The sequence below is a fragment of the Chelon labrosus genome (assembly GCF_963514085.1).
Source record: "Chelon labrosus genome assembly, chromosome: 9".
Lineage (NCBI taxonomy): Eukaryota > Metazoa > Chordata > Actinopteri > Mugiliformes > Mugilidae > Chelon > Chelon labrosus.
In genome coordinates, this window is record NC_140359.1 from 28,994,597 (window position 1) to 29,021,608 (window position 27,012).

At 41.5% G+C, this 27,012-nt stretch overlaps 1 protein-coding gene across 1 annotated transcript in view; it reads right to left on the reverse strand.

Annotated features, from left to right (window-relative positions):
- prdm6 (PR domain containing 6) overlaps nucleotides 1-26,121 on the reverse strand; it is a gene marked incomplete at its 5' end in the record, with an annotated part of 88,116 nt that extends 61,995 nt beyond the window's left edge. The window contains 3 exons of the mRNA XM_084552297.1: nucleotides 15,495-15,653; nucleotides 16,864-17,012; nucleotides 25,392-26,121. Of these exons, the coding sequence (XP_084408423.1) occupies nucleotides 15,495-15,653; nucleotides 16,864-17,012; nucleotides 25,392-26,121 (1,038 nt within the window). The remainder of the gene's footprint in view (nucleotides 1-15,494; nucleotides 15,654-16,863; nucleotides 17,013-25,391) is intronic.
- Nucleotides 26,122-27,012: the final 891 nt, after the last annotated feature.

The following is a 27,012-nucleotide window of genomic DNA, read 5'->3' on the forward strand; positions in this document are numbered from 1 at the left end:
AGTATGCTAACCACATTAGCATATAGTTAGTGGAGGTAAAACCCAGCCGCTAAGCTAGTTTCTAAGGCTAAATAATTTGTCAGCACTACAGTTAAAATTAGGAAAACGTGAATTATTGTGTTGCAGTTTGATTTAAATTAGTCTGGAGTCCTGTGCTTAACACTCTCCACCTCTGCCGCAGAGATTCAGGACAAGTCATGCAGTATGCTGCAGCTTTGTAAAAAACAATAAATAAACATTTTCAGGTTCTCAGCTCAGATCAGGTATATAAATCTGTCCAAAAATGGCGATTGTGACCAAAAATTTTCCTAGATTTAACATTAATGGTAGCATTGTTTGTATCCTCTGTTTCATTCATGTGTTCGGTTAGTTCTGCTGACGGCCGCCATAAAAAGACCAGTTTTCTGCAGCGAGCAATTTCCCACAGTGATCTGCAGACCTCTGAGATAATTAAAACTGATGCAGTGCTCCTTTAATGATTAAAAATTGATCTTTGTCTTTTTTTCTTGCCAATACTTTCTAGCAGACAATATAAGACAAGAGTGGAATTAAAAAAAAATAAATAAAAGACAAAGAATCGCAAATTTACTTTTTCTTTTTCTACTAAGTCAATGTTCGATAGTTACGGTCACTTCCTGATCCAGTTTATCTTGGTTTTTGTTTATAGGGTTCTTTGTAACTCTAGCTTTTTTCACATTTCCAGAAATAAATTAAATAAAACATTTCAGTCTAACCTATAGGAAGCTAGAAAGAGTTATTATTAAGTGGGAGGCTAGGAAGCTTGGAAGAGCTACTATTAGCTTGGAGGCTACAAAGCAAGGAATAGCTACCATTAGCTGCGAGGCTAGAAAGCTAGGAAGAGCTACTATTAGCCTGGAGGCTACAAAGCAAGGAATAGCTACCATTAGCTGCGAGGCTAGAAAGCTAGAAGAGGTACTATTAGCCTGGAGGCTATGAAGCTAGGAAGAGCTACTAATAGCTGGGAGGCTAGGAAGCTAGGAAGAGCTACTGTTAGCTGGGATAATAATGAAGCTAGGAAGAGGTTCTATTAGGTAGAGAGAGCTACTATTAACTTGGAGGCTACAAAGCAAGGAAGAGCAACCATTAGCTGAGAGGCTAAGAAACTAGGAAGAGTTACTATTAGCTAGGGAGAGATGCTATTAGCTCAGAGGCTAGGACGCTAGGATGAGCTACAGTGAGCTGGGAGACTAGGATGAGTTACTTTTTCCACAGCTGTGAGCTGTTAGATAAAGAGCTGCACACTTCTCAGCCCAGTAATAATCGGTTTTATTAAAACAACATGAGTTTGATTTGTGTGACCTCTAGATTTAACCACAATGGCTGCTACCTTCTCTAACTACAGGTCTCACCCAATCAACCTGGACTGAAATACTAGTGATTTAAGTTTGTGCCTTATGACTAATAGTACACGTTAACTGATGAAAACTATGTGGAAAAGAAGTATAAAAGAATCAACTTTGACATGAAGATATTGTCTGCAAAACAAAACGATTGATGAAACAATTAAAAATGAGTAAATAAATCAAGAGAAAGCCGACGACTTCACAGCTAATAGTGATCATAAGCAGTTAAAAACGAGTCGATCTCCCTCAGCCTCCGTCTCTGTGTGTGTTCATTATTAATCCATCCCTCCATCCATCCATGGCGGTGCAGTGTGGCTGTATTGAGGAGGCGTTGAGAGTGTTTATAAGGTGATGACCCGAGCCAATAGCCGGCCTCTCTGCTGTCCATACAGCCAACAAACAATCGATGCTGTAAATGACTGCGAGAATCAAAGGAAACAGCCTCATTTATTATTCTCTGTATGTAAGCACTTTAACGTCTGTCACCGCCGCTCTGTCTGCAGACTCTGCTGCCTTTATCTGAATCTTTCTTCTGTCTTTTATTTTAATGTGACCCACTTTTAACTGACTTTCTGTTGTTTAGTTGCTGGATGTGTGCACAAAGATGTTATTAAGACACCACCACCACACAAGATCTCACTGGAAATGGATTGGATGGAAAAAATGAAATTTTGTTTAGGAAGCAAGAAAGGGCTACTGTTAGCTGGGAAGCTGGGAAAGTAGTAAGATTTACTGTTAGCCGAGAAGCTAGAACGCTAGGAAGAGTGAGAGAACACTAGTGTTAGCTGGGAGGTTAGGAACTTAGGAAGAGATAGTGTTAGCTGGGAAGCTAGGAAGAGTTACGGTTAGCTGAGAAGCTATAACGCTAGGAAGAGCAACCATTAGCTGGAAGGCGAAGAAGCTAGGCAGAGCTAGTGTTACCCGGGAGGCTAGGAACCTAGAAAGAGCTAGTGTTAGCTGGGAAGCTATGAAGCTAGGAAGAGCTACTTTTAGCTGGAAGGCTAGGAACCTAGGAAGAGATAGTGTTAGCTGGGAAAGCTAGGAAGAGTTACTGTTAGCTATAAAGCTAGGAAGAGCTACTCTTAGCTGGAAGGCAAAGAAGATAGGCAGAGCTAGTGTTGGCTGGGAGGCTAAGAACCTAGGAACAGCTACCATTAGCTATGAAGCTAGGAAGAGCCACCATTAGCTGTGAAGCTTACACTCGCTTTTCTCATTGGTTCTTGTGAAAGTACTGAAAAATCATCCAGCTTTAAATCCTAAATATAAAATATGTTTAATATTAATCGGGCGATGAATATGTGAGTGGTTCAGGAGATTTATGAGCGGATCTGTAAAACTTTACCGGATAATCTGAAACAAAACCAGATTCCTCCTGTGGTCATGAATCAAGGGTTAAATCCTGTGAATTACGTTTTAAAATTCTACCAAATAAATCCCAAATTCAAAGTGAACACATATAAATTCCCACAACTTGGTTCAGTGATTTTAGATTTCAGGCTGTGTTTCAATGACCTGCTGGTACATTTTAAATGTGCGTGACCCTCTGCTGACTGTACAGTAAGCCGCCTCAGACCTGCAGCTGCTTTCCAGCCCGAAGCCGGTCTGTCAAAAGCGTTTTTGCCGCCTGTGTTTATCAAATCCATCGCCGCAAAATTCCATCTGAAGACAAACGGCCAAATATAACATGTTGTTTAGTTCCGCGACCAGAAAACGCTGCAAACACTGCCGGGACCCGGCTACGCTTCACAGCTCCGGCTGTCATTTTTCCATCTGAGCACAACAATCGTGACAAACTTTGATTTTTTTTTTCTTCTTCTTCTTCTTCTTCTGTTGTAGCTTCAGTTTCTTAAAGCTCAGTAAATAATCCTTGTTTGACCTTCAGTCTCTTTTGTGACAGATGAAGTTTTCAGCAGCGTTGTATTAACACACCGAGACCCCACATCTGCTACTGAACCTCAACACCATAGCTCAAAAACTAGATTATTAATGAATTAGTTCACGTTTGGGAGTTTTCTTGAAGTCTTTTCTAATTTCAAACTATTTTAAATTCTTGTCAAAAATCTTAAACATACCTAAAACCAGAGGACTTGCTCAGGTAAAGGTTCGTGCATTCAGGAAGACGCTAGCATGTGTCGACCAGAGATTATGACCGTTAATGAAAATCAGAAAGTTGCAGCGATGACAGAAGGAAAAGACTTTGGAGACGTGTAGTTGGACTAATCTCCACTTTGAGGACAAATGGGAGGTTACTGACACATGTGGTGAAGACAGAGTTCCCCAAACTTTTACCTGAAGGAAAAAAACTCTCCTCCATTCCTTTAAAAGTATGTGACCTCCTTGTGCAGCTAGAACCGCTAAACATTTCCGGTAACTGCTGACCAGACATCTACAGCAGCTTGGAGAGATTTTAGCTCATTCCTCAAAACAGAACCACTTCAGGCAAAGTTGAACTCATTTCAACTTTGAGGCAACAACCAGTGGAAGCGACGGATACTGTTCCCCCAAAATTCACCATTTTGGTTCCTACCACCAAATAAGGCTCAGATAAAAAGGATTAAAAAAAAGATGACACCGATGTTAATCTTAGCAACATCCTCCTAATTAATTGGGTCGTTAACATACCTTAGTCATGTGAGTTTCCCACAGATGTTCCAGACAGAAACCACCTATTATTTAGAACTGAAAGTAGAGAAACAACTTCGAGAAACCTCTGACAAGTCAAGTGTCCTTTGTTTAAGATGTCGTAGTGGAACAGCATCCACCACTTTGGTTCCTGCAACCAGATCTACCATGATGATAGTGTGTAAAGGGTCGGGTCGAGTCGGAACCCAAATGGAGTGACAGTGGCGTCGTTGACAGTAATCTCTTCAAATAGCTAGGTCTGTCCATAGCATAGACTGTATATAAATATGGACTACACGTCTCCACTTCCTCTCACTGGTCAAACTGACGCTATTTTCCTGGGGATACTGATGGCGCCATCTTGTTACTTTGGAGCCAGAGTCTGCCCCGCCCACACTTCCTCCAGACTCACTCATGTTTTAGTTTAATTAATAGTACGCTCTGCTCTACCTCCACCAGTTACAAGGAAATGTTGGATTATACTTTTTTTTTAATATCTTTGTTTTTTCTCTCACAGTCCCACAGGACTGCTTTGCGGAGGTGTTGGCATGGCAACTGGTAGTTGCTATTATGTCACATCCTGTTTATATAGCGTCATAAAAAACTAAAATTAAACTTATCCAAACAATTGACACTTGAGTGCATCAGTATTATATTAACTGCCTAAAACAACAAAAACCATCCTTGAAAAAATATATATTTGACATTTAGTGTTTTACTTTGGCCCAAGTCCCGCCCACTAACATGGGGGGTGGAGCTTATGACCTATACTGCAGCCAGACACCAGGGGGAGCTCCACATGATTTGGCTTCAACAATGAAAGAATCAATTTAATGCAATCAAACGTCTACTTAAACAAAGCTTCAGCCTTTTCAGTTTCTGCTGACATTGGTAAGAAAGTTAAAAGACTTCAACAGGTCATATTTAAAACCATTTTAATTCCCCTCCAGTCATTTAAAAGTATGTGATTCCCTTGTGCAGCCACTAAACATTTCCAGTAACTGCTGATCTGGCGTCTACAGCGACATCAACCAGAATTTAAGCCCAGAGATTTGTTATTTCAGATTAATCAGAAGTAGCAGCGAGTCTCAGAAAGTCTGAACAGAAGCAGAGGACTGGAGGTAACACACTCACACCCGTCGCAGGTTGTGTTTGTCTTTAGTCGAGTGGATTACAGCTCTCTCTCTTTGAGTCATTGATCTTTGCTGTCAGTGCTTCACTTAAAGCTCCGTCACTGTCCACGCACCGAACAAAGACATGGTGTTACTTGTTGCCCTCTGGTCTCAATCTGTAGGCCGTCTGGTTGATGAAATAATCATGGAATAATTTTTTAACTTTTTAAAACCTCAAACTTTAGTAGAAATGTGGTCATTTTCTGTAGAATCTTTATTCCAGAGCGCCACAAAGCGACCTGCGCAGCCTCAACCAACAGCCGACTCGAATTAGCCCGACAGCGTTGCGACCTTTTTGACCTAATTACAAAAGCAAATCTTCTCCTTGTCTGAGCAGAAGCTGCAGAGATACGCCGTGTGCGTTTGCGCCGACAGGAATGTGGTTCAGTTATCAGTTAAAGACACTTAACTGCAGCTCTGAACCGACGCTGGCATGTAAATGGCTGCTCGGTCATCGCAGGTCGACGTGTTTGAGACGAGTGTGTTTAATGTGCGTCGCTAATGCAGTCGAGTTATCGCGTCTGATGGAGGTGTTACGACACTTAACACTCAGAATCATAGAGGAGCGTATTTAAATCTATTTTAACCGACAGCAGCTCAACGTCTACTTCTGATTTGTTTGAAGGTGAGTTCTTGTAACTCTAAAGTACACATCAGAACAGCTTCTACCAAGACGACGGTCAGTTTCCAGTCATTGGACAAACGTTGCGCCAGAGGTCATCCTCTCTAGTTTTTGCAGCATGTCCTGCATCGTTGGTACTCATCAGATCTCTGACTTTTTAGTTTTTTTAGATCTAAAATATTTCAGGTTGTGAGTCACCGGTCGTTTGCCGGTGTCGGTCCTAGGTTTTGCTGCGTCTCCTGCACCACTGGTCTCATTATTTAAGGTTGCGATTGAAAAAGACCACGGTCAGCCATTTGGAGGCACTGGGCCAACATTGGGCCAATCAGATCTCTGATTTTTATTTTAGATCTTAGCTCTAAAATATTAAATAATAATAATAATAATAATAATAATTTAACCCTTAATTGTCTCGCAATGGGGAAATTGCAGTTTCTGCTGTTTAACCGGCTGCAGCCTCTAAGGACAGCGCCCAGGGAGCAATTTGGGGGTTAGATGCTTGCTCAGGGCACCTCGGCCATGGACACGGTGGGAGGCGAACCTGGGACCCCTTGGTCCCAAGCTGCACCTCTAACCACTACCCCACAGCTCCCCAAAGGTTGTGATTCAGCCATTTGCTGGTGTTGGGCCGGCGTCGGTCCTAGGTTTTGCAGCGTGTCCTGCATCACTGGCATCAATTATACGTGCAGCTTTTTAGATTTTCATGTTTTATTTCAGATCTCGAGTTAAAATATTTAAGTCCTAGTTTTTGAGGCGCGTCCTGCATCGTTGGCACTAATCAGATGTCTTTCTTCTTAGACTTTTATTTTAGATTTAGATCTAAAATATTCAAGGTTGAGATTCACTAAGACAACAGTCAGCTGTTTGCTGATGTTGAGTCAATGTTGGGATGGCGTTGGCGTGTCTCATGCAACGTTGGCACTAACCAGATCTCAGTTTGCAGCCTTTTAGAGTTTCATCTTTTATTTTAGATCTAGATCATCTTTAATAAATAAAGTGTAAACCAACTGTCAACTAACAAAGTCAGCTACGAAGACTTGTCCATCGTTGCTGGTAGTTCTTTGATGCTGGGCTGATGTAGCCTGACAAAACATGGTCTCTGATTGGTTCTCCTTCCTCCACACACAAAGCTCAAACTGACCAATCAGCTGCAGCCCAGGAGACGTTCAGACTGTCTAGTTAAACGTCCCTCAGAACGTCAGACAGAGTCTCTTTCTCTTTCCTGAACACACCGTTCTTCTTCCTGTTCTTCTTTTTCAGTCTAAATCCTGTAAAACTGTTCCTGAGAGCCGATCAATGCTCACACGCTTCTGTTCTACAGCTAATCAATGAAACTCCACTAATTCTACTGTTATCTGCTCTCCTCATCTGCCTCCCTCCTCCTCCTTATCTCACCACGTCTCCTCCTCCTCCTCCTCCTCTCCTCCTCTTCTCCTTCACCTTGTCTTTCTTTTTCTAATCCTAAGAAGCGAGATACCTCTTGTTGAATTTGTTTAGCGTCTCTATTTCCTGGTGAACTGAGCTGAACAGATTGGTGTTTAACGGAAAAGTCTTTCAGTCGTTTTTAGATCCTTGTTTTGGTTTTGGGACAGATTTTCTTTCACAACATTTACAGGAAGTTTAATAGTTTAAAGCCATTTAAAATACATTCTTATATCAGTATGCGCAACCTTGACTTGAAATTTAAATCTTTTATATTCCACATCTGCTTTAAATCCTCCCAGACTTCTCCTTCTTCTTCCCTATAAGGAGACACACATTCTCCTCATGGTTGTCACTCTGAGAGTTACATCTCCTGTAACCACAGGATTAGTCGGCCTTGGTTAAATAAAAACCAAAATAAAGCTCTGCTCATTCATCCTGTCTGACGCGCTGCTGTTCACTCCACCACATCTTTCACTTTTCTACAACACAACATGTCGTCGAGGGCTCCATATTTCAGAGAACTGTTGCTGCCATCGCTGCCATCGCCGCCGCCCGCCGCCGCCTCGGTGCCCAAGAGCAACAGTCGGGGCCTCCACGTTTCAGCCGGAGCTGCTTCGCCATCTGAAACTTTTCAGCGAGCGGGCGAGTCGACTCATAAATCAGCGGGGTAATAATCGTTCGGAGAAACCGATAATATTTGGATAACCGACCCCGAAACGGAGCGTTGCCGTCTGGAGGCCGAGTCGCTGCTTTCTCACACAACAGTGAGGACGAGAGAGGAGCAGCAGAGCGTGACGCACCAACACCACCCGCAGGGTTGAAGCCCCCCCCTCCCCCACGCCCCCTACCCAAAGAACAACCTGGACCATCACCTGGGCCACCGCTTCAACGCTGGGATCAAAGTCCTCCTAAAGAGACCTGAATGACACCAACGATCGACCCCATCATCTTTAGTTTGGGCTCATGGAAGTTTTACTCCGGATGTATAAAACGGGAAGAGATGAGCATATACAATGAATGTTGGAGCTGTAATGATGATAGGAGGAAAAACCTATGTGATATAATTTGATGTTCGTGTTTTAAAGTGACTTTTACTGTGTTTTAATGTAGTATTTTCTAATGAACCTCTTCATTGTCTTGGTTTTGTTTTTAAATGTGCTCTATAGATAAATTGAAGCTGACATAATCTCAACTCGAATCTCAACAGGAGCAGGAGGAGGACAGGTCCATGGATATACCACAACCTGGATGGTTAAGAAGCTGTACAAAGATTTCTCCAAACGTTTAACTCAAGAATAAAAAACCCTTTCAGCCCAACTCACACCTTGAGTTTGTTAGATGAATGGCGCCAAGGTTAAACTGATCGTCAACAAACACCGTACCGAAACACTGGATCCTCCACACTGATATCGGGCTTAGAGAGTGGGACGAACCCAGATGAAGACACTGAGACAGAAACTACAATGACTACTAGTAAAGAAGTGATGAGAGATAAACAGTTGTTTGTATTAGATGAAAATCTTTCAGCCCCGTTCACACCTCGAGTCTGGAGAATATGACGATATCATGAAGAACTCTCAAACAAGTCAAGTTTCCTTTGTTTAAGTTGCGATCGTAACTAAACACCATCGACCATTTTGGCTCCTACCACCAGATCCATCATGGTGATAGCGGCTTGAAACCAGACTGAGCTTCCGTCCACACACAAGCCAAACTTTTTAACTCTTTAAATCAGAAACAACCAGAACCAGAAACTGGAACGACGATGAACGACAAGAAATCCCAACCTGGACAAACTAGTTCCTGCTTTTCCCCTGAAAAGTTCTGGTTCTGTCCTGGAGGTGTGGAACCAGGATGGCACCTCCAACAACTCACAGCAGAACCGTTGCAATAACACGACTACTTTTTAGCTTTTTTAACTTTTTTTTTTTTTTTTAGCAAATATTTACTTTATGAGGACGAGAGAAAGAAGAAGAATTTTTATTGGCGCACATCCATCCCTGCAAACAAAGAGTGGGGAGCACGCTCGGAGCAGAGGGCAACCCGCCGTGGACGTTAGGGGGAAAAGTGCTGTTCACTCAAACCCCCCCATTTATGGAAGTGGTGCAGACGTAGATGAGTTGGACGAACGGCATGTAATATATTTGTTTTCGCAGACCTTTTTCATTGCTTTTCCATTTTAAATGTTTTACGTGGTGTCCCAGCGGTTTGGGTGCATACCATACAGGCGATAGTTGGCCGGACCTTTGCTCTGATCTCCCTTTTCCACATTTTTCTGTCTTTCTATTGCGACAATCCAATAAAAGCAAAATAAAAATATATATATAAATATAAACTCTGTTAATCTGTTAAAATAAAACTAGACGGCTGATGTCATCTCGTTTCTGGTCCAACGTTCTGGTTTCTTCTGCGTTTGTTGCAAACCTGTAGAAGGGTTTAATTTAGATTTGTTTGTATAAACCGTCACGATTCAAGATTCAAAATCTGTTGGACATTCAGAGTTTCCTCTAAACCGCATTCTTCTTTTCTTTGTCTTGAACTTCTCTCCATCTTCTATGTTGTTTGTGTTTCTTGTTCATCTTCCCGCGACGCACCGCTGTTTTGAAAAGTGCTAGATCAATAATAAAGTTTGCTTTTCTCCATCCACCCTTCGCCAGCTGTCTCAAAAGACCCAACCCAGAGAGTCGTCTGACTGTTTCATCTCCAGCTTTCATCCTCTGATCTGATGCTACTACCCATCTCTAACAATCAGCTGATTCCTGCCCTCCTAAAATAAAGCACTGCACATGATTAACGTCCAGACATGTGACGACGAAGCGAACACGTCTGTGCTGTAGCTAATCGCAGCATGTGAAGGCGGGAGAGGAAACAAGCAGCAGCTCTGACACTGGAAAAACACTCTGATCAAACATACTGCAGGATTATGGAGAGACTACATACATGTACGTATGTTATTCTAACATGGAGGAGCTGGTGGAAAACCCCCAGCCTTTGTTCTCAAACCCCTGCTGTCGTCATGCCTACAGGGTGATGTCACACAGAGCGAGAAATGAACTAAGTTAACACGACTCCTGGAAAGAGCTTCTGTCACACAAATTACAGAAGATGGACAGCAGAAATAAAACTAGACAGACCTATCACAGCTTGGGTCTAGGTCCGAACCCATGACGGCTCTCTGGACCAAAGAGAAGTGCTAATATCACCTTAGCATGCTAACTTGCTAACCTTTGAGAAGGAGAACGGTTGGTCTCCAGGCTCTGGTTGCCTCTCTTGGATATTTCTAAGTGAAACTAGCAGAACGTAAAATTATTGCTAGTGAAATGATGGAGCTAGCTAGAAAATAGAGTCAACAACAGCGGGGACGCTCCATCTGGGTCCACCCGACCATCCAAGCTCGCTGTCAGCATTTTGGATTTGAGGCTAGGAACCAAAATGGTGGATGATGTTTTTCTTAAGTTTGGGAAACTCTGTGTTTGAGTCATGTGTCAAACAACTGTATCTGTTGCTCCCACTGAGCCGCTGTAGTTGACTGATTAGCAGTTACTGGAAACATTGCTGCACAAGGAGGTCACAGCAGATACTGGAAACAAGGGTTCACTTAGTTATGAATTTGTTTGATTTGGTTCTCTTAAGTTACTGATGGGAAGTTTGTTTTTTGTTTGGAAACTTGCACAACTTAATCTATTCACCTGAAGTAAAGGAAGTTGTTCAGATTAACCTGGGCACCGTCTTAATGTCACAATTATTGATTTAATTGTTAACGAACAAAAGCCCTCCAGACTTGAGGTGTTAATTGGGTGGAAACGTTTGTTTTATCATTTTTATCCAAGCCCAGTCTGGTGGTAGGAGCCAAAGTGGTGGACGATGTTTCCGGTAACTGCTGATCTGCCGCTGTAGGTGGCAGATCAGCAGCAGCAATATTTACTTGCTGTTTTTGCTGCAAATATATACAAATGATTAATTTTCTTGAACGAACAAATGCACACAGGTTTTCTTCATCAACTTTCAGGACTTTTTTAGGTCATTTTTAGGCAGAAATGCTGAAAAGTCTTGTGGCAGAACAACTTTTAAGCTGCCCCAATACATATGCGTCATGAGAGGGATGTCTGGAATAACATGTATGACCTATTAGACCTCAGATAAGTTGCGGAAAATATTTGGACAGATGGTTTTTAACAGATTTCATCAAACTGCTTCCATTGTGAGATCTTGAATTCTCTTTTATTATCAATATGCCTGTTTATCTTATTGTATTTTTTTGGTTTAGTGACGTTTTCGTCAAAAAGTCAAAGATATTTATTATCACTGAAAACTGGGAAAATGTATTAAACCCTTCAGAGAAGCCGGATGTCATTTTTCACCACCATTCATGATCGCCTCACCTCATAATGAAGTGACTAACACGCTGGTGTCAAACCAACGATACACAAGTTACGAAAAAATCACTGCAGCGTTTACTGGACGCTGTGACCGCAGACCGCTGAAAAACACAACAGAGTCAATGGGTATTCTGCAGGGAACACAAACCCGACACAGCAACAACCTGAAAATTGAAAGAAAACAGCTCATGATGCAAAAAAGAAAAGATGGCAACAAGCGTTTTGGAATTTTCTGAACCCCCATGTGTCCCATCAACAGCCCACTCTATCAAAATATTTGGCCTCAAACTGGGCAGCTCCAGTTTTTCTTTCTTTTCTGAAGGCCTGCTGCTGTTTTAGGAGACTCTGACAGCTCGTCCAGTCTCTGATCTGTCCAAGAAAATAAAAAAAGACTCCCAGTAAAACGCGGCAGGACGAGGTCAGAGCCGAGGCATCGGGCGGCTCCTCTGTTTTCACTGCACATTCTTTTCAGTCAGGACGGCCTCGGGGTCGGGAACGAGAAGAAGCTCCGTCCGATTCCCTCAACTCACACAAAGATTTTGGTATTTTATATTTATAGCAAAAAATAAACAGAAATGTCTGAGATGCCTGAAATGTTCAAATACTTCCACAACAACGTGATGATCGAGAATGAATGAAGAGCAACTGATCAGCTGATTCAGGAGAGGACAGCTCTGTACAAGGGTTTGTAGCTCCTCCTAGCATTCCAGCTAACAATAGCTCCTCCAAGTTTCTTAGCCTCCTCGCAAATAGTAGCTCTTCCTAGCCTCCCAGCTAATAGTAGCACGTCTTAGCTTGATAGACTCCTATCTAGTAGTAGCTCTTCCTAGCTAATAGTTGTTTGCCCTAGCTTCCTAGCCTCCCAGCTAATAGTAGCTCCCATTAGCTTGCTAGACTCCCATTTAGTAGCTCTTCCTAGCTAATGGTTGCTTGCCCTAGCTTCCTAGCCTCCCAGCTAATAGTATATCCTCCTGGCTTCCTAGCCTCCCAGCTAGCAGCGCTTCCTAATTCCCTAGCTTCCCAGCTAATAGCAGCACTCCCTAGCTTCCTAGCCTACCAGCTAATAGTAGCTATTCCTAGCCTCCCATCTAATAGTAGCTTCCTTTAGCTTGCTAGACTCCCATTTAGTAGCTCTTCCTAGCTAATGGTTGCTTGCCCTAGCTTCCTAGCCTCCCAGATAATAGTATATCCTCCTGGCTTCCTAGCCTCCCAGCTAGCAGCTCTTCCTAATTTCCTAGCTTCCCAGCTAATAGCAGCACTCCCTAGCTTTCTAGCCTCCCAGCTAACTGTAGCGCTTCCTAGCTTTTTAGCCTCCAAGCTAAACTCTGCTTAGCTTTCTAGCCTCCCAGCTAGCTGTGGCGCTTCATAGCTTTTTAGCCTCCCAGCTAATCTCTGCTTAGCTTCCTAGCCTCCCAGCTAAGAGTAGCTCTTCCTAGCTTCCTAAACCTTAGTAGCATCCTGTTTTGCTTTAAAGGCTCTTTATTTAACATGAATGGGGTTAAAATAAAACATTTATAGACATATTTATAGACATATTTATAGATATCAGAATAAAGTCAGTGCTCAGACACGTCCAGCTCCACAGATAAAGAATATTCCACCTTAAAGAAGCTCTCCCCTGGGAGGAGATCAATTTGTCGAGCTGTAAAATACTGCAGCACCAGGAAACACCTCCACCGTTCCTCCCGGCCGTAACGCCAAGTGTCTTAATTAAAACTGGCCCTTCCTGGACGCCATAGACAACATGACACAAGGCCCCTGATTGGCTATAGGACACACATCTCTTCCTGTTTTGGGGGGCGTCAATAAGGCAGTTTAACAACCAGTGACTTTTAATGGGATCTGTGTGTAAAGCTCCTCCGTCAATAGGCCTAATGACCGGCTGTGGCCCGGAGGCCGATACTCTGACCACGGTTAGAGCCGGGTTATCGGATCACCGCTCCTCCAGGGGAGACTCAAAGGCTGGTCTGAGGCCCCGCGGAGGGCCACAGCTCCACTGTGACGGGGTCTGAAGGAAAAGGAAAAGGATCTGAGGAGTAGAGGTGTGGTGGTGGTAACCATGGTAACCCTTTACCAATCCTCATCAGGTGAGGAGTTTCCAGGAGGGACAGAAACATGGAGGTAGAAAAACAACACAATATACTTCTCCTCCTCCTCCTCCCTCCATCTCTTATTTCTCCTCCTCCTCCTCCTCCTCCTCCTCCTATCGCTTACTTTTCCTCTTCCTCCTCACTTCTCCTCCTGCTTCTCCTTCTCCCATCCCTTTTTCTTCTTCCCTTCCTCCTTCTTCTCCTTCTACGTCTCACTTCTCTTCCTCCTTCTATCTTCTTTTTCTTATGTTCTGTTTCTCCTGCTCCTCTCTTCCGCATCCTCTGTCTATCTCTTACTTCTCCTCCTCCTCCTCCTCCCCATCATTTATTTTTTCTCTTCCTCCTCCATCTCATCATCTTCCTCCTCCTCCTCACTTCTTCTTCTCCTTCCTTTCCTTCTCCCATCCCCTTTTTTGTCCTTCTCCTCCTTCTTCTATCTTCTTCTTCACACCTGCTCCTCTCCTCCTCATCCTTCTCCTTCTATCTTTTAGTTCTTTTCCTCCGCCACCTCCTCCTCCTCCTCCTCCTCCTCCTCCTCCTCCTCCTCCTCCTCCTCTTTCTCCTCTTTCTCCTTCTCCTCCTCCTTCTCCTCCTCCTCCTCCTCCTCCAGGTCAGATGTTCCACAGCAGCAGAACCGTGATGAAGAGCTAAGGAACTTATTTTTAATCCTGACTCGACGCTGCTGCTCGTGCTGGACTTGGCCGACGACCAAGGCCTAAATGACCCCCCTCGCCTTCTCCTCCCTGACCTCTGACCTCTGCATCCCCCCTCCCCCTCCTCCCATCTCTCCCCCCTCCTGTCCTGCTGCGGTCAACAACAGAGAGAGAGACTGATGTCCGGTCAACCGACGTCTGACTGACCTTTACCAGCTCGGCCGCGAGGGACTCATCTATCTCCCCGTCACCCAGCGTCCCTCTCTCTCTCCCCCCTCCCTCCCCCTTCCTCCCCCCTCCCTCTAATGCTAATGCAGCTGTTTATAACTGCCACATTGACTTTCTCCTGCCACTGTATGTAAATACAATCTGCTCTGATCAATGGACTGAGAGGTGACATGACGCCGACCACCGGCTCAGAAACACACGGACGTTTAGACGGCGGCGAGAAACTCACGACACTGGGAGAATTAACCACGTCACTCATTCACTTAACCACACACATTCATTCATTCAGTCATTCATTGAACCTATTTCAAACCATCTGGAGAACGACGTCGAACGCTTCTGTTGATCATTATCCTTTTAGAAAATACTGGAAGTAATAAAAGATTTGGAGTTCTAGAGAATGACAGAAAGATGCTGCAGCTTTTTAAATCACGTCAGAAGAAAGAAAATTAAGTTTAATATTAACTTTTCTCTTTTTAGACGCCAGAATAAAAGAAAGGTTTATGTTTTATTTATTTTTTTTTGCTCTTTTGTTTATGGATTTATGAATAAAAAAAATGAATGATAACAGTTGTGTTTTTCACAGTTTTTCAACTTTAAATACCAATAAATAAATAAACAGAGACCCAGACTGATATTTATAACATTATTCTGAACTACTGAATAGAAATGATTAAATCACTTCTGATATTATTATTTATTATATTATTCTTCAGTATCTACTACAGAAATAAAACATTAAACTACAGTTGTCTTGTCGTACTACAGTATAATTTTATATATTTAAAACACAGTAAATAACTAGAAAATCATTTATAGTTTATTTGGAGCCAAGATGCAGAAAACAGATCTAACTTGAAACCTTAATGATCGTGTCTGGTCGTGGGTTTGATTCCTGGACACTACAGGAGGGTGCACAGCCCCCCCTCCCCTCCTTACCTCCCACAGGTGTCTGCTGTTCCTGACGGTTCCCGACTGCAGCTTGTCCAGCAGCAGCGGGACGCCCTGAAACGGGCCGATCCAGGTTCCCTGAGGGATCCGCTGAGCCGCACAGATCCCGTAACCCAGACCAGGAACCGTGCTGGTGCAGAGACAAACCTGTAGAGAGAGAAAGAGAGAGAGAGAGAGAACCAATAACTCAACGGTCCCGGTGGTTCTAGTCCCGATGATCAGGACGTCCCAAGAGAACGACAAAACGTTTAGAGACGCACCGACAGAAAATCCTCCACAGCTCAGCTCAGATTTAAATGACAAGGATTTCTATTTAACGGTCATTTAATTATAAATCACACTTTTAAATATTATTTCTTTTAAAATATATTTTTCTCTGTTTACATTTGTTTTTTGTAGTTTTATTTTTACCCTATTATTAAATCTTTACTTCTCTTCAATCAGAATTTCAAAAAAATGACAAATATTAACCTCAACCTTTTAATTTAAAAAATTTGTTGGACCTGCAGACTCTCTGACGATATCTACTAAATAAAAATAAACATTAGATTTAACGGAGATGAATAATTATTCTCATCATCGTTTAAATCTTCTGATTAATTTATATTTTTTTCTCAGTAAACTGTGAAAAATTTGAACAAAAAGTTACATTTCTTCATTTGTTTGATCAACATTCACACAGATAGACATCTCTACAGAACGTGGGCGCATTTATCTGCTCTACTCCGATCAGCCACAACATTATGACCGCCTGCCGAGGCCCCGGCTCTGATGTGTCCGAGCTTCCGTAGGAGGTCAGAGGTCAGAGGTCAGTGTTCTGACAAAAAGAGGAAGAGAGGAGGAGGAGGAGGAGGAGGTCAGGAGTGGTCCGAGGAAGGAATAGAACCAGAGTCAGGGTCCAAGACCAAGGCTCATTGAGTCTGACCCGTGAGGTTCTGGTGCTCCTCCTTCCTTGGACCACTGTTGACCTCCTCTTCTTCCTCTTTTTCTTCTTCTTCCTCTGACTATGGCATGCCAATTATCCAGGTAGTATGAAATTAAAAGTAGTCTTTTTATTCCTCTACCCTCCTCTTTGTCCATGTAAAGAGGCACAAGATGTAATTTTCTTGCCCCACTAGCAGCTCAGAGCTATCAGAGTCACCTGAGACAACACCGATTCTGCAGCTTCAGGTTTGAATTTGAGACAATAAGACAACACAGATTTATAATTTATATGCAAATAATGTAAAGATATATTCTTAAATTAAATTATTGAATTAAATGTGAGATTTGTTTCTCACTGAGGTAAAACCAGAGAGATCCTGGAGGCTGACAGAGATCATAAGGTTATTAAAGCTTGTAAAATCTAAAGTGTCACCTCTCTGGGCAGGTCTCTCAGCCAATCAGGGACGTCCGGCAGGGTGACGGGGGCCGGGGTGCTGCTGGTGCCGACGAGGCGGCGCAGGGAGTGCAGAGGGCCGTGCATCGGACACTCGCCGTTCCTGTTGTCTGCGCACATGTCGCAGCCTGGGAGGTCGAAAAGGAAAAAGAGATTTTAGAGCAAAGACGAACTGGACAATAAACACAGACGGCTCTTATTTTATTATCAGGTTCATGTTTGCGCTCTTTGAATTACTGAACTGTGTCAAGATGCCAAATGAAAACTGGTCTTTTTATAAAGTCTAAACGTCACATTTGAAGATTACAAGTCGTTCAAGCAGAAAAAAAAAATTAACCTTAAGCTTTAATTTTTTGATTTTTAGCAAAGATGGATTAATCATTCTCATCATGATTTAAATCTTCTTGATTCACTTGTGTTTTTCCTCAATCTAACTTATAATATTTTGCACATAAAAAAGGAAATAAAGAATTCAACCAACATTATAAATACATAAATCTTCACATATTTAATTTCTCCATGCAGACGTCTCTTTAATCAAAATAAAACCTCAACTATAAGTTTTAAAACTCTGAAGGACCTGCAGTCTGTCTAGATACATCTAATTAATAAAAAACATTAGATTTAGCCAAGTTGAGTAGTTGTTATTCTTGATTTACTCATATTTTTCTCTATAAAACGTAAGCAATTGCTCAAAAAAAAAATTAATTTAGAATGGATTTATTTTTTTCTTCTGTCCGACCAACATTCAAAACACTTTTGAGAACAGGACAAAAACAAGAAAGCATTGAATTTTCACTCTTAAATCTGTCGGCCCTTCGTCCTTCAGACTGAGTGAAAAAGTAAAAGTGGAGGAGGAGGAGGAACGAGGAGCGAGGAGCAGGATCTTGGCCCTCCGCTGTGTTTTTCTAGGTTAAATGTGGCGAGCAGCGTATTGCTGGGAATTAGCGAGTGTCAACATTTACTCAGAGATGCAGTCTGACAGTAATGGATGTTAATTGACTGGAGCAACATAATGAGAGATGATTATCTGGACAGAAAACTCCCACAGAGCTCCGTGGCTGAGAGGAACGCAACGTTAATGTTGGTTTTCCCCAAAATGAAACCTCCAGCTGTTTGATAGACTGACAGCTACTTTTACACCGTGATTGATCGAAGCTAATTAAATCATATTATCGTGTCGTTTAGAAACCTCAAACTGAAACGATGGGTCACGGTCAAGTAAATGGGAAAAATTCTGCATGCAAATATAATCATGGGCCCAGAGGAACACAGCTGATGGAGCTCTGAGGTAGAACATGTCGTCTCATGATGTTTCAATCATGTACGGACACAAATAAAACGGTAAAACTACTGTTGAATAGAGCTAACGGAAGGAAGATAGGAAGAGCTACTGTCAGCTAAGAGGAGAACTACTGTTAGCTAAAAGGATAGGAAGAGCTACTGTTAGCTAAAAGGATAGGAAGAGCTACTGTTAGCTAAAAGAATAGAAAGAGCTACTGTTAGCTAAAAGGATAGAAAGAGCTACTGTTAGCTAAGAGTATAGGAAGAGCTACTGTTAGCTAAAAGGATAGAAAGAGCTACTGTTAGCTAAGAGACTAGAAAGAGCTACTGTTAGCTAAGAGAATAGGAAGCTAGAAAGAGCTACTGTTAGCTAAGATGATAGGAAGAGCTACTGTTAGCAAAGATGATAGGAAGCTAGGAAGAGCTATTGTTAGCTAAGAGACTAGGAAGAGCTACAGTCAGCTAAAAGGGCTAGGGCGAGCTACCATTAGCTAAGAGGATAGGAAGCTAGAAAGAGCTACTGTTAGCTAAGAAGCTAGGAAACTAGGGAGAGCTTCTATTAGCTGGGAGGCTGGGACTCTATGAAGAGTCACCATTACCTGGAAGGCTAGGAAGAGCTTATATTAGCTATGATGCTGGGAAGGAGCTACTACTAGCTAGGAGAATAGGAAGAGCTACTATTAGCTAGCAACCTAGGAAGAGCTACTAGCTAGGAGGATACGAAACTAGACAGAGCTTCTATTAGATATTAACCTAGGAAGGGGCTACTATTAGCTAGGAGGCTAGGAAGAACTTATATTAGCTAGGGGGATGGGAGGCTAGGGAAAGCTTCTATTAGCTGTGAAGGTAGGAGAAACTACCATTAGCTGGGAGGCTAGGACAAGCTTATGTTAGATATCAAACTAGGAAGGAGCTACAGTTAGCTGGGAGGCTAGGAAGAGCTACAAACCATCGTACAGAGCTGGTCTCTCCTGAATCAGCTGATTGGTCTACACATTATTCTCCATCATCAAGTTGGTGTGAAAATATTTGAATGTTCAGGTGAAGAGGAGATGGTGGACGGGTGTAAACCTCTGAGAAAATATTGTTTCCTAAAAACCGTCTAGACTCTTCATCGTTGTTTCCCTCCTGTAGGTTTAACCTGAACATCTCATATCAACTAAACTAAACTCATTTAACAAACCCATCGCTATGATTCTAATTCTCTCCAATGAATCTGAAGTGGAGCCACTATGTGAGGCGACCTCAGCCATTATATCTATTTATATGATATACTGGAGCATTAGCACATGTTTAATCATCCAATCTTTAAATAAATGAACATACATGGCAACATACAGATGATTTACTGCAACAGATTTAATAAAACACCTGATTTATGGGGATATGTAGCATCAGCAGAGGCTCATGTCTGTTCCTGCATCGCCGCTGATGTTATTTTCATGTTTCAAAAATCAAATACGACAGTTTAGATGTTAAATATTTAGATTTTAATCAGTTTTCTCTGGTTTCTTCGCGGTCGACGCTGCATTTTAGAGCCACAGAATCATCTTCCAGCGGCTCGTTCTGCTCGGAGCCGAGTCGAAGCTCGGAGACGTTGGACCTATTTTCTTCCTCTGCCTCAGACTGATGAACTGGCTGTGAACTTGTTATGGCGTGCTCTCCTCGCTGCCCATCATTCAAACCCACTATTCTGTTACATCCATCGCCAGTGTTTAGACAGCTCCGCTCTGCCTCTGATCCCCGAGACGTTTCCACTGGAAACGAGGTCTTCTCGCTCTTCACCTCCCTAAAAATCTCCTGTTGTTGTTGTTTTTATTATTATTATTATTATTTTGTAGGAGCTGTATTTAATTTTGAGCATTGTGATCTTCTTCTTTAAATTCTAAACGCCTCCATTTCCGCGTCTACATTTGTCGTTTCCTGACTCGCCGCCGATTCCAGCGTCAAACAGCGAGGAGGTCGAGGTTCAGTAACAAACCCGCTGGACTTCTGCTCGGCAAAAAAAAAAAAAAACATCACACTTCATAAAGACTGCGGACGTTAATAGCGCCGTTTGTTTCCAGCACAGCTGTGAGTCCAGATGAAGAGGGACCACACAGCGAGGGATGAATTCACATTTTAGCTTCTAGTTTTCTTTGTTAGCTCTTTCCGAGGGCGCGGTGGAGACCAAAGCAGAGTTATCAGACAGTAAACATGCGGTAAACACAAACACTAATCCAACAGGATCGTTGTGTCTACAGCTCGATTTGGAAAAACACAACTATCAGCCAACGTGTTACGTAAAAACTAATATTTATATTTGTTTCTTTTAGTCCCTCTGCCTCCTAGTGGCCATAAATCAACTGGTGCAGCTTTAATTTATCAAACCAAAATATAATAATGTCAAATATAATTTTCTGCAACTTTTTTCAAATTTTTTAAGAACATATTAAAGTTACCAGTAATATCCAAACATATAACCTCTTGTAAAATCCTGAATTTAATAAAATATAAATCAAATAGAACAATGATGGAAGAGCTCCTTATTTATATTTGTGTATATTTATATTTGCTTTCTTTTCAAAGAAATGTAATATTTGTTTTATCAAGATTTGTTGCATCAAAATTATCAATAGTTTGTTCTTCTGCCCCCTAGTAGTCATGAAACTTGTGGTGCAGCTTTAATCTATCAAATCAGAATAAAATACTTTTCCTTTAGATTCTTCACATAAAAAGCAAAGATACGTGTTTAAGAAGACAGTACGTCCAGTGTTCACTTTGGGGAATTAAATTAGATTAAAAGAGTTTATACTTGTCAATAGTTTAAACATTAAACCTCTTTTTAAAATCCTGACTGTGTACTATAATTGAGGATTTCATATTTTGATCTTTATCTACTAGTGGTGTTTGTATTTCTCACTATTTGGTTTCTTATTTATTAAAGACATATAATGTTTTTTTTCTTTTCTACATCAACACAGTGAGAAAATATTCTTCAGTTTGTTCTTCTGCCCCCTGGTGGACATAAATGTCATGATGCAGCTTTAACCCATCAAACCAAAATAAAACAATTTTCAGTGTCTTCTTCGCATTAAAAAGACAGTTTGTGTCCAGGTTGAAAATCCTGAATATTGTTTATTTATTTATTTATTTTATTTTTTGAACAAATATCTTTTTCAACTTTTATTGATGAAAGTGATTTAGTTTTTTTGCCTAAGACGGTCAAATTCAGTCATTAGATGTCGTAAAGATTTGACTGCATAAAGTATAATTATTCTTTTCGATTAACGTAATGAGAATATATAGTTGAGTTTCTCTTTATGCCCCCTAGTGGTCATAAATTGAAAGGTGCAGCTTTAAACGGCTAAATTAAATCATTTCCATTAGTTTTTCTTTCACGTGAAAGTCTCACAGTTTCAGGCATAAATTCAATAAATCTTGTTTATTATTCTCCATCAGACGTCACCATGTCGTAACTCTGCCTGACGTTATTTCATGTATTCATTTACGTTCTCGTCTTTGTAATCCTGGTGGAGAATAATCAATCATTTTTATTTGATTTGATTTGTTATGTTTAAATCTGGCAAATCTTTTTTTTAGATTTGATAAACTAAAGCTGCACCAAGAGTTTTATGAGGAATAACTTTTATTGTATTTGATTTTTTGCTCGAGTCAGACGTGAAGATCTTTCAGCCCTCTTTACTTCGTCAACTTATAACATTAAACAAAAATCGGATTCCTCCTCCGAGACTCCTCGTTTGAGATAATCCAGGCAGCAGTCGGCGTGTGGTGCATTCACAACACCATTTAATAGTCTGTAAATGCCAGTTTTAATGAGACCGGGACGGTTTACTGCAGGTTTCAGTTAGATAAACACATGAAGGAGGTAAATGACCGCACGTCTTGCAACCTCGGCCTCAGATAAGCTGAATAAGAACGAGTTAAAGATCCGTGAGGGTTTGTTTGTGAGTCTCTACAGAAACCAACACGCCAGCGCTCACTGCTCTGCCTCTCTCTCCCTCTGTGTCTTTATTAAATGACAATAAAACTGTCAGCTGACGTTAACTCCAAACATAACTTAACAATTGATCTGTGTTTCTTATCAGAGCAGAGAACAAACCCGGCTGTCTGTCTGATCACTTCCAGTCACAAGTTTTACAGCTGGAACAAACACAGAAAACCTACAGAACGTTTAAATCTGAAAAACACACTCAACGATTTCCTCCTCTGCAGCTTTTAAAACCACTAGATGATAATCTGTCTGCAGGTTAAAGACAGTTTAATCGTTATAAACATCATATAGATTCATGGAGGTTTGATTGTTCATCATGTCTGTTACTAATCTGGATTATTTTAATCACATCTCCAAACTCCACCAACCAGAATGTTTAAAGAACATGTGGACGTGTGTTCTGCTAAAACAGTTTGAGTGTCTGGAGGATGATTTTATCAGCAAGTCTGTTTAAATAAACTAAATAAATGAGTGCTGCATTCTGGGAAATGTAGGACTCAGTGTTTTCTGAAGAGTTTTTCTGAAACTAGGAACTTTAAAGTCAGAATACTTCTGTGACGATGTTGTAGATGTGAATTAAGATCTGCTTTTATTTTATTTTATTTATTAAATTAATAAAAAAAAGTCTCAATATATAAAATCTATGAAAAGTAAAATCTCACATGTGTGAGTTAAGGTTTTATATTTTATTATTATTGTTATATTAATTATTTATTAATCTGTGTACTGATCGCTGCTTCAGTCTGGATCAGCTGTTAAAACACTTTCATCAAACATTATTTAATTTAAACACATTAAAACACGTGTTATTTATTTATTTGCCAATAAAAAGCTTAATGCATATAATTTGTTTTTAATAATAATAATAAAAGTTCAAGTAATAATGACTATAATACTACATATATATGTTATAAATGTTCACAAATGTATTAACACAGTCTGCAAATAACATATATAATATATGACCCACATTTTATAATAATAATAATAATAATAATAATAATACGATTGACTGTATATACATAGGTAAATAAATATATTATAAACTATTATTAAATTATAATAATTGATAACAGTAATAATCTATATCAATACAATATAAATATAAAATATACAATATTAATTGAAATTTAATTAAAAAAAAAAATTTTTTTGGTTATGTCACAAATAAAATAATTTTATTCATATTTTATTCTGATAACAATTATGACAAAAAATAATAACCTCGAAATGTATTTAATGTATATTATTTAAACTATTAACTGCTATAAATATAATACATATAATAGTTTTTATTACTACAGATATTTAAAATTAAATATATGCGACAGTAATAATACTAATACTAATACTAATACTGCTAATAATACTACTACTAATAATGGTGTAATTAATAAGGGAGGTCAGACAGTGAGTCATGGGGGAGTCATGGTGTGACTGCTTTATCTACACCCCCACTCTGCTCCACACACACCCACCCCAGAGACCTCAATACGGCCGTGTTGGGATGATAAATAGCGGGCCGGTAGGCCGGTGGATCGATCCCCCCCCTCCTCCTCCTGTCTCTCTCTCTCTCCCTCCCTCCTCCCCCTCCCTCTCCCCCTTCTCTCTCTCTCTCTCTCTCTCTCTCTCTCCTCCACAAACACAAAACTATATACGGCAATTAATTCCTGCTTGTCCCTCCATCCCTCATCGGTCCTGCCGGCGCGCATCGACTCAGATTACTGCTGATGGTCCGTTTTATCACCGCGGAATACACACACACACACACACACACTCACACACATCCTCAGACGGAGTGTGTGTTAAGGATCGCCGTCTGAACCCTGAACAAGTTACGACTCTTCTCACTGTATCTGGATTATTATTTAACAGCAGCAGAGACACGATGAGATTTAATCCTGAAATAGACACAAAAAAAAAACAAATATTTTAATTGTAAAGTCTAACCTGCTCCATGAGCCGTGGAGGAAAAAAATAGATAAATAAAAATATTAAAGTCTGAGAAGTTTTAGAAAAATTAAGAAATAATAAATATTAGATAAACAATTATTTATAATAAAGATCAAATAAACCAGAGTCTATTATTAAAGCGCAGCAGAAATGAAAGCGTTCAGCTGAGATAGTTCTCTCTCGTTGGGGCTTTGGTGCCGTTTCTACCGGATTAACGGGCCGCTGAGCTTCTTCCACCGGGTGTGTGGAGGCTGTCACCCTCTCGGTCCGACGGGACGGGACGCGACGCCCCGGGACGCGACGCCCCGGGACGCCCCGACCCGGGACGCCCCGACCGCTCTGAAGAAACGCACCTCTGACTCGGACTGAGGAGATTTTAAACGGCGCGTCTTTTACGCAGGACGGAGCTCCTCGATGTGTCCACGCAGCAGAGACCAGAGTCTGACGGAGACTTTAACAGTTTTATTAGAAAATAAAAAATGTTTTAAACCTATTAAACTTAAAATTAAACTCGAATTATTTGATTAAAAATCTAAAAATCGTTTTGTTTTTTTCTTTTGAATCAAATAAATGTTTAACTTGAAGCTGCTGAGGAACAGGTGCAGAGAGGAGAGGCCGTTCTTGTTTTAACAGAAAATCTGAATGGACTCTGGTTAATATTAAGTGTGAGCGGCAGGCCTGCTGCTGTCTGACCTCTGACCCCTGACCTTCCTCCTCCTCCTCCTCCTCCTCCTACTGTCCAACACAGCAGCTGTCAAACTGTAACATCAGCTTCATCACGTCGTCTGTCAGATTAAATCTCTGCTTCAGAAAACGTAGAACGCGTTTAATCATTTAGAGACGGACAGAAAGCAAAAAGTTTTACGCACAAAAATTAAATTTAAATTATAAAGAACTTTATTTCTGAGCTGATTTATTTAACAGATTCTGTATTTTCTTGTTTCATAAAGAAAAATATATTAAAGTGGATAAATAATAATAATAATAAAAGTGATCGAAGGTAAAGAAACTTATATATTAGAGAATATTAACAGGATTTAATATAAACCTAGAGCTGTATTAGGGACATAAATACATTAATATTAATTAATTTACATGAATTTCTTTGCACAGATAAATAAATTAATTTAAATCCCTGCAGAAGTGCGACACAGACGAAGGTCAAAGGTCACCATGAGAGGCTCATTGATAAGGAGATGATAGGACTGGGTGTAACTGATCAGTGTGTGTGTCGGTGTGTGTCGGTGTGTGTCGGTGTGTGCTGGTGTGTACGTACGGTTGTTGAGCTCTCCCGTGTGGTTGCTCAGCGGGATGATCTCCATCCTCTGCTGTCCGTACAGGTAGTAGTCCAGCTCCTCCGACGTCAACTTGAACCTCGACCCTTTGCTTCCGTCCTCGCTGCTGCATCCTCCTCCAGCTCCAACGCTGCCGACGCCGCTCTTCACGCTGGACGACACCACCCCAACCCCCCCACAGCTCTGCTCTTTGCCCTGATGGAGAAGCCCCGCCGCTGGGTTGTGACCCTGCTGGTTCTCCGGAGGAACCACCACAACCAGATCTCCTCCTGCTCCTCCTCCTGCTCCTCCTGGTCCTCCTGCAGGCCCGGTGCACACCGGGGCCAACGCCTGGCCAAAGAGAGCGATCTGCTGGGGCACAGGCAGCTGGGACAGCCCCGCAGAGGTGGAGATGGAGATGGAGGAGGACGGGGTGAGAGCTGCTGCCACCGCCGCCGCCGCCGCTGCTGCAGCTGCTGAAGAGGAGGCCACCGAGGAGGAGGACGTGGAGGAAGAAGAAGAGGAAGACGCGCAGTGTGTGGAGGCCAGGAGGTGGCCGTGCAGGCGGCTGGGGCGCAGGGTGTCCATGGGGATGGAGAGGCGGTCAGGTGGGGGAGGAGGCGCCAGAGGAGCCTTGAGCTGAGCCTGAGGGAAGAGCTGCTGCCAGTGCTGCAGGTAGGACGGGTCCACCTTCAGGAAGGCCGAGCCGCTCGGGTCGCCCGGCTTCAGCATGGCTGTCCCGCTCAACGCTGGAGGACGGAGGAGACAGAGGACAGAGAGACAGAGAGAGAGAGGTGTCAGTCATCAGAGTCTGATGAAGTTTCTGATCTTCATGTCGACACGTTGGACGTTTGTCACGGTGTCGTTTAAACTCAAACACGGTTCAATGTTTCAGTCACTTCATCCTGAGTTTAGTTTAAATTTAAGAGACGTGAGAATTTAATTTAATCTATTTTAGTTATTTGATGGATCATAAAGTTTTAGGCCTAACGCTGAGTTTAAATAAAATGAATCACGTCTAATGTTTTTATCTTCACCTCAGATTGATCCTGAACCACATGCTGCACGCTTCTTCTTCAGTCTGGTGCTCTTCTGTTAATCCACTTGACCTTTTTATGTTTTTAAAATATATATTTCAGGTTTCAGGAGCTCAGAGACTTTAGAACAGATTATTACAGTTGTGGGATGAGTTGTAAATAAGAGTGCAGCGCTGTGATTTCAGGTGATGATGGTCAGTTTGTTTTTAAAAAGAGAAAAATTATTTAGATTCAATCTGCTCATCTAGATTTTTTCTACCACACATCCTGTAATTTTAATTTGATAAGGAAGCAAATAAAATAGAAAATATTAAGAGGAGACTTTCTGCTTTTAACTAGAAAATGATTTTGTATTTTCCTGAATCTTTTCTTTACAGGAAATGTTTAAAGGATGAGACGTAAACTCTTTGGCCAATAAAACGCTGAGTATAAACGGACTGCAGCCAGTCTGACCCCCAGCTCCAGCTCCAGCTCCAGCCTCCTCTGCTGCGCTCTCTGTTGGTTATTTTAACGCGGACTTTACGCATCAAATCCTCAAAAAAAACAAATAAAAGCAAAAAGAAAGAGAACAAAAACCGCGCGCACT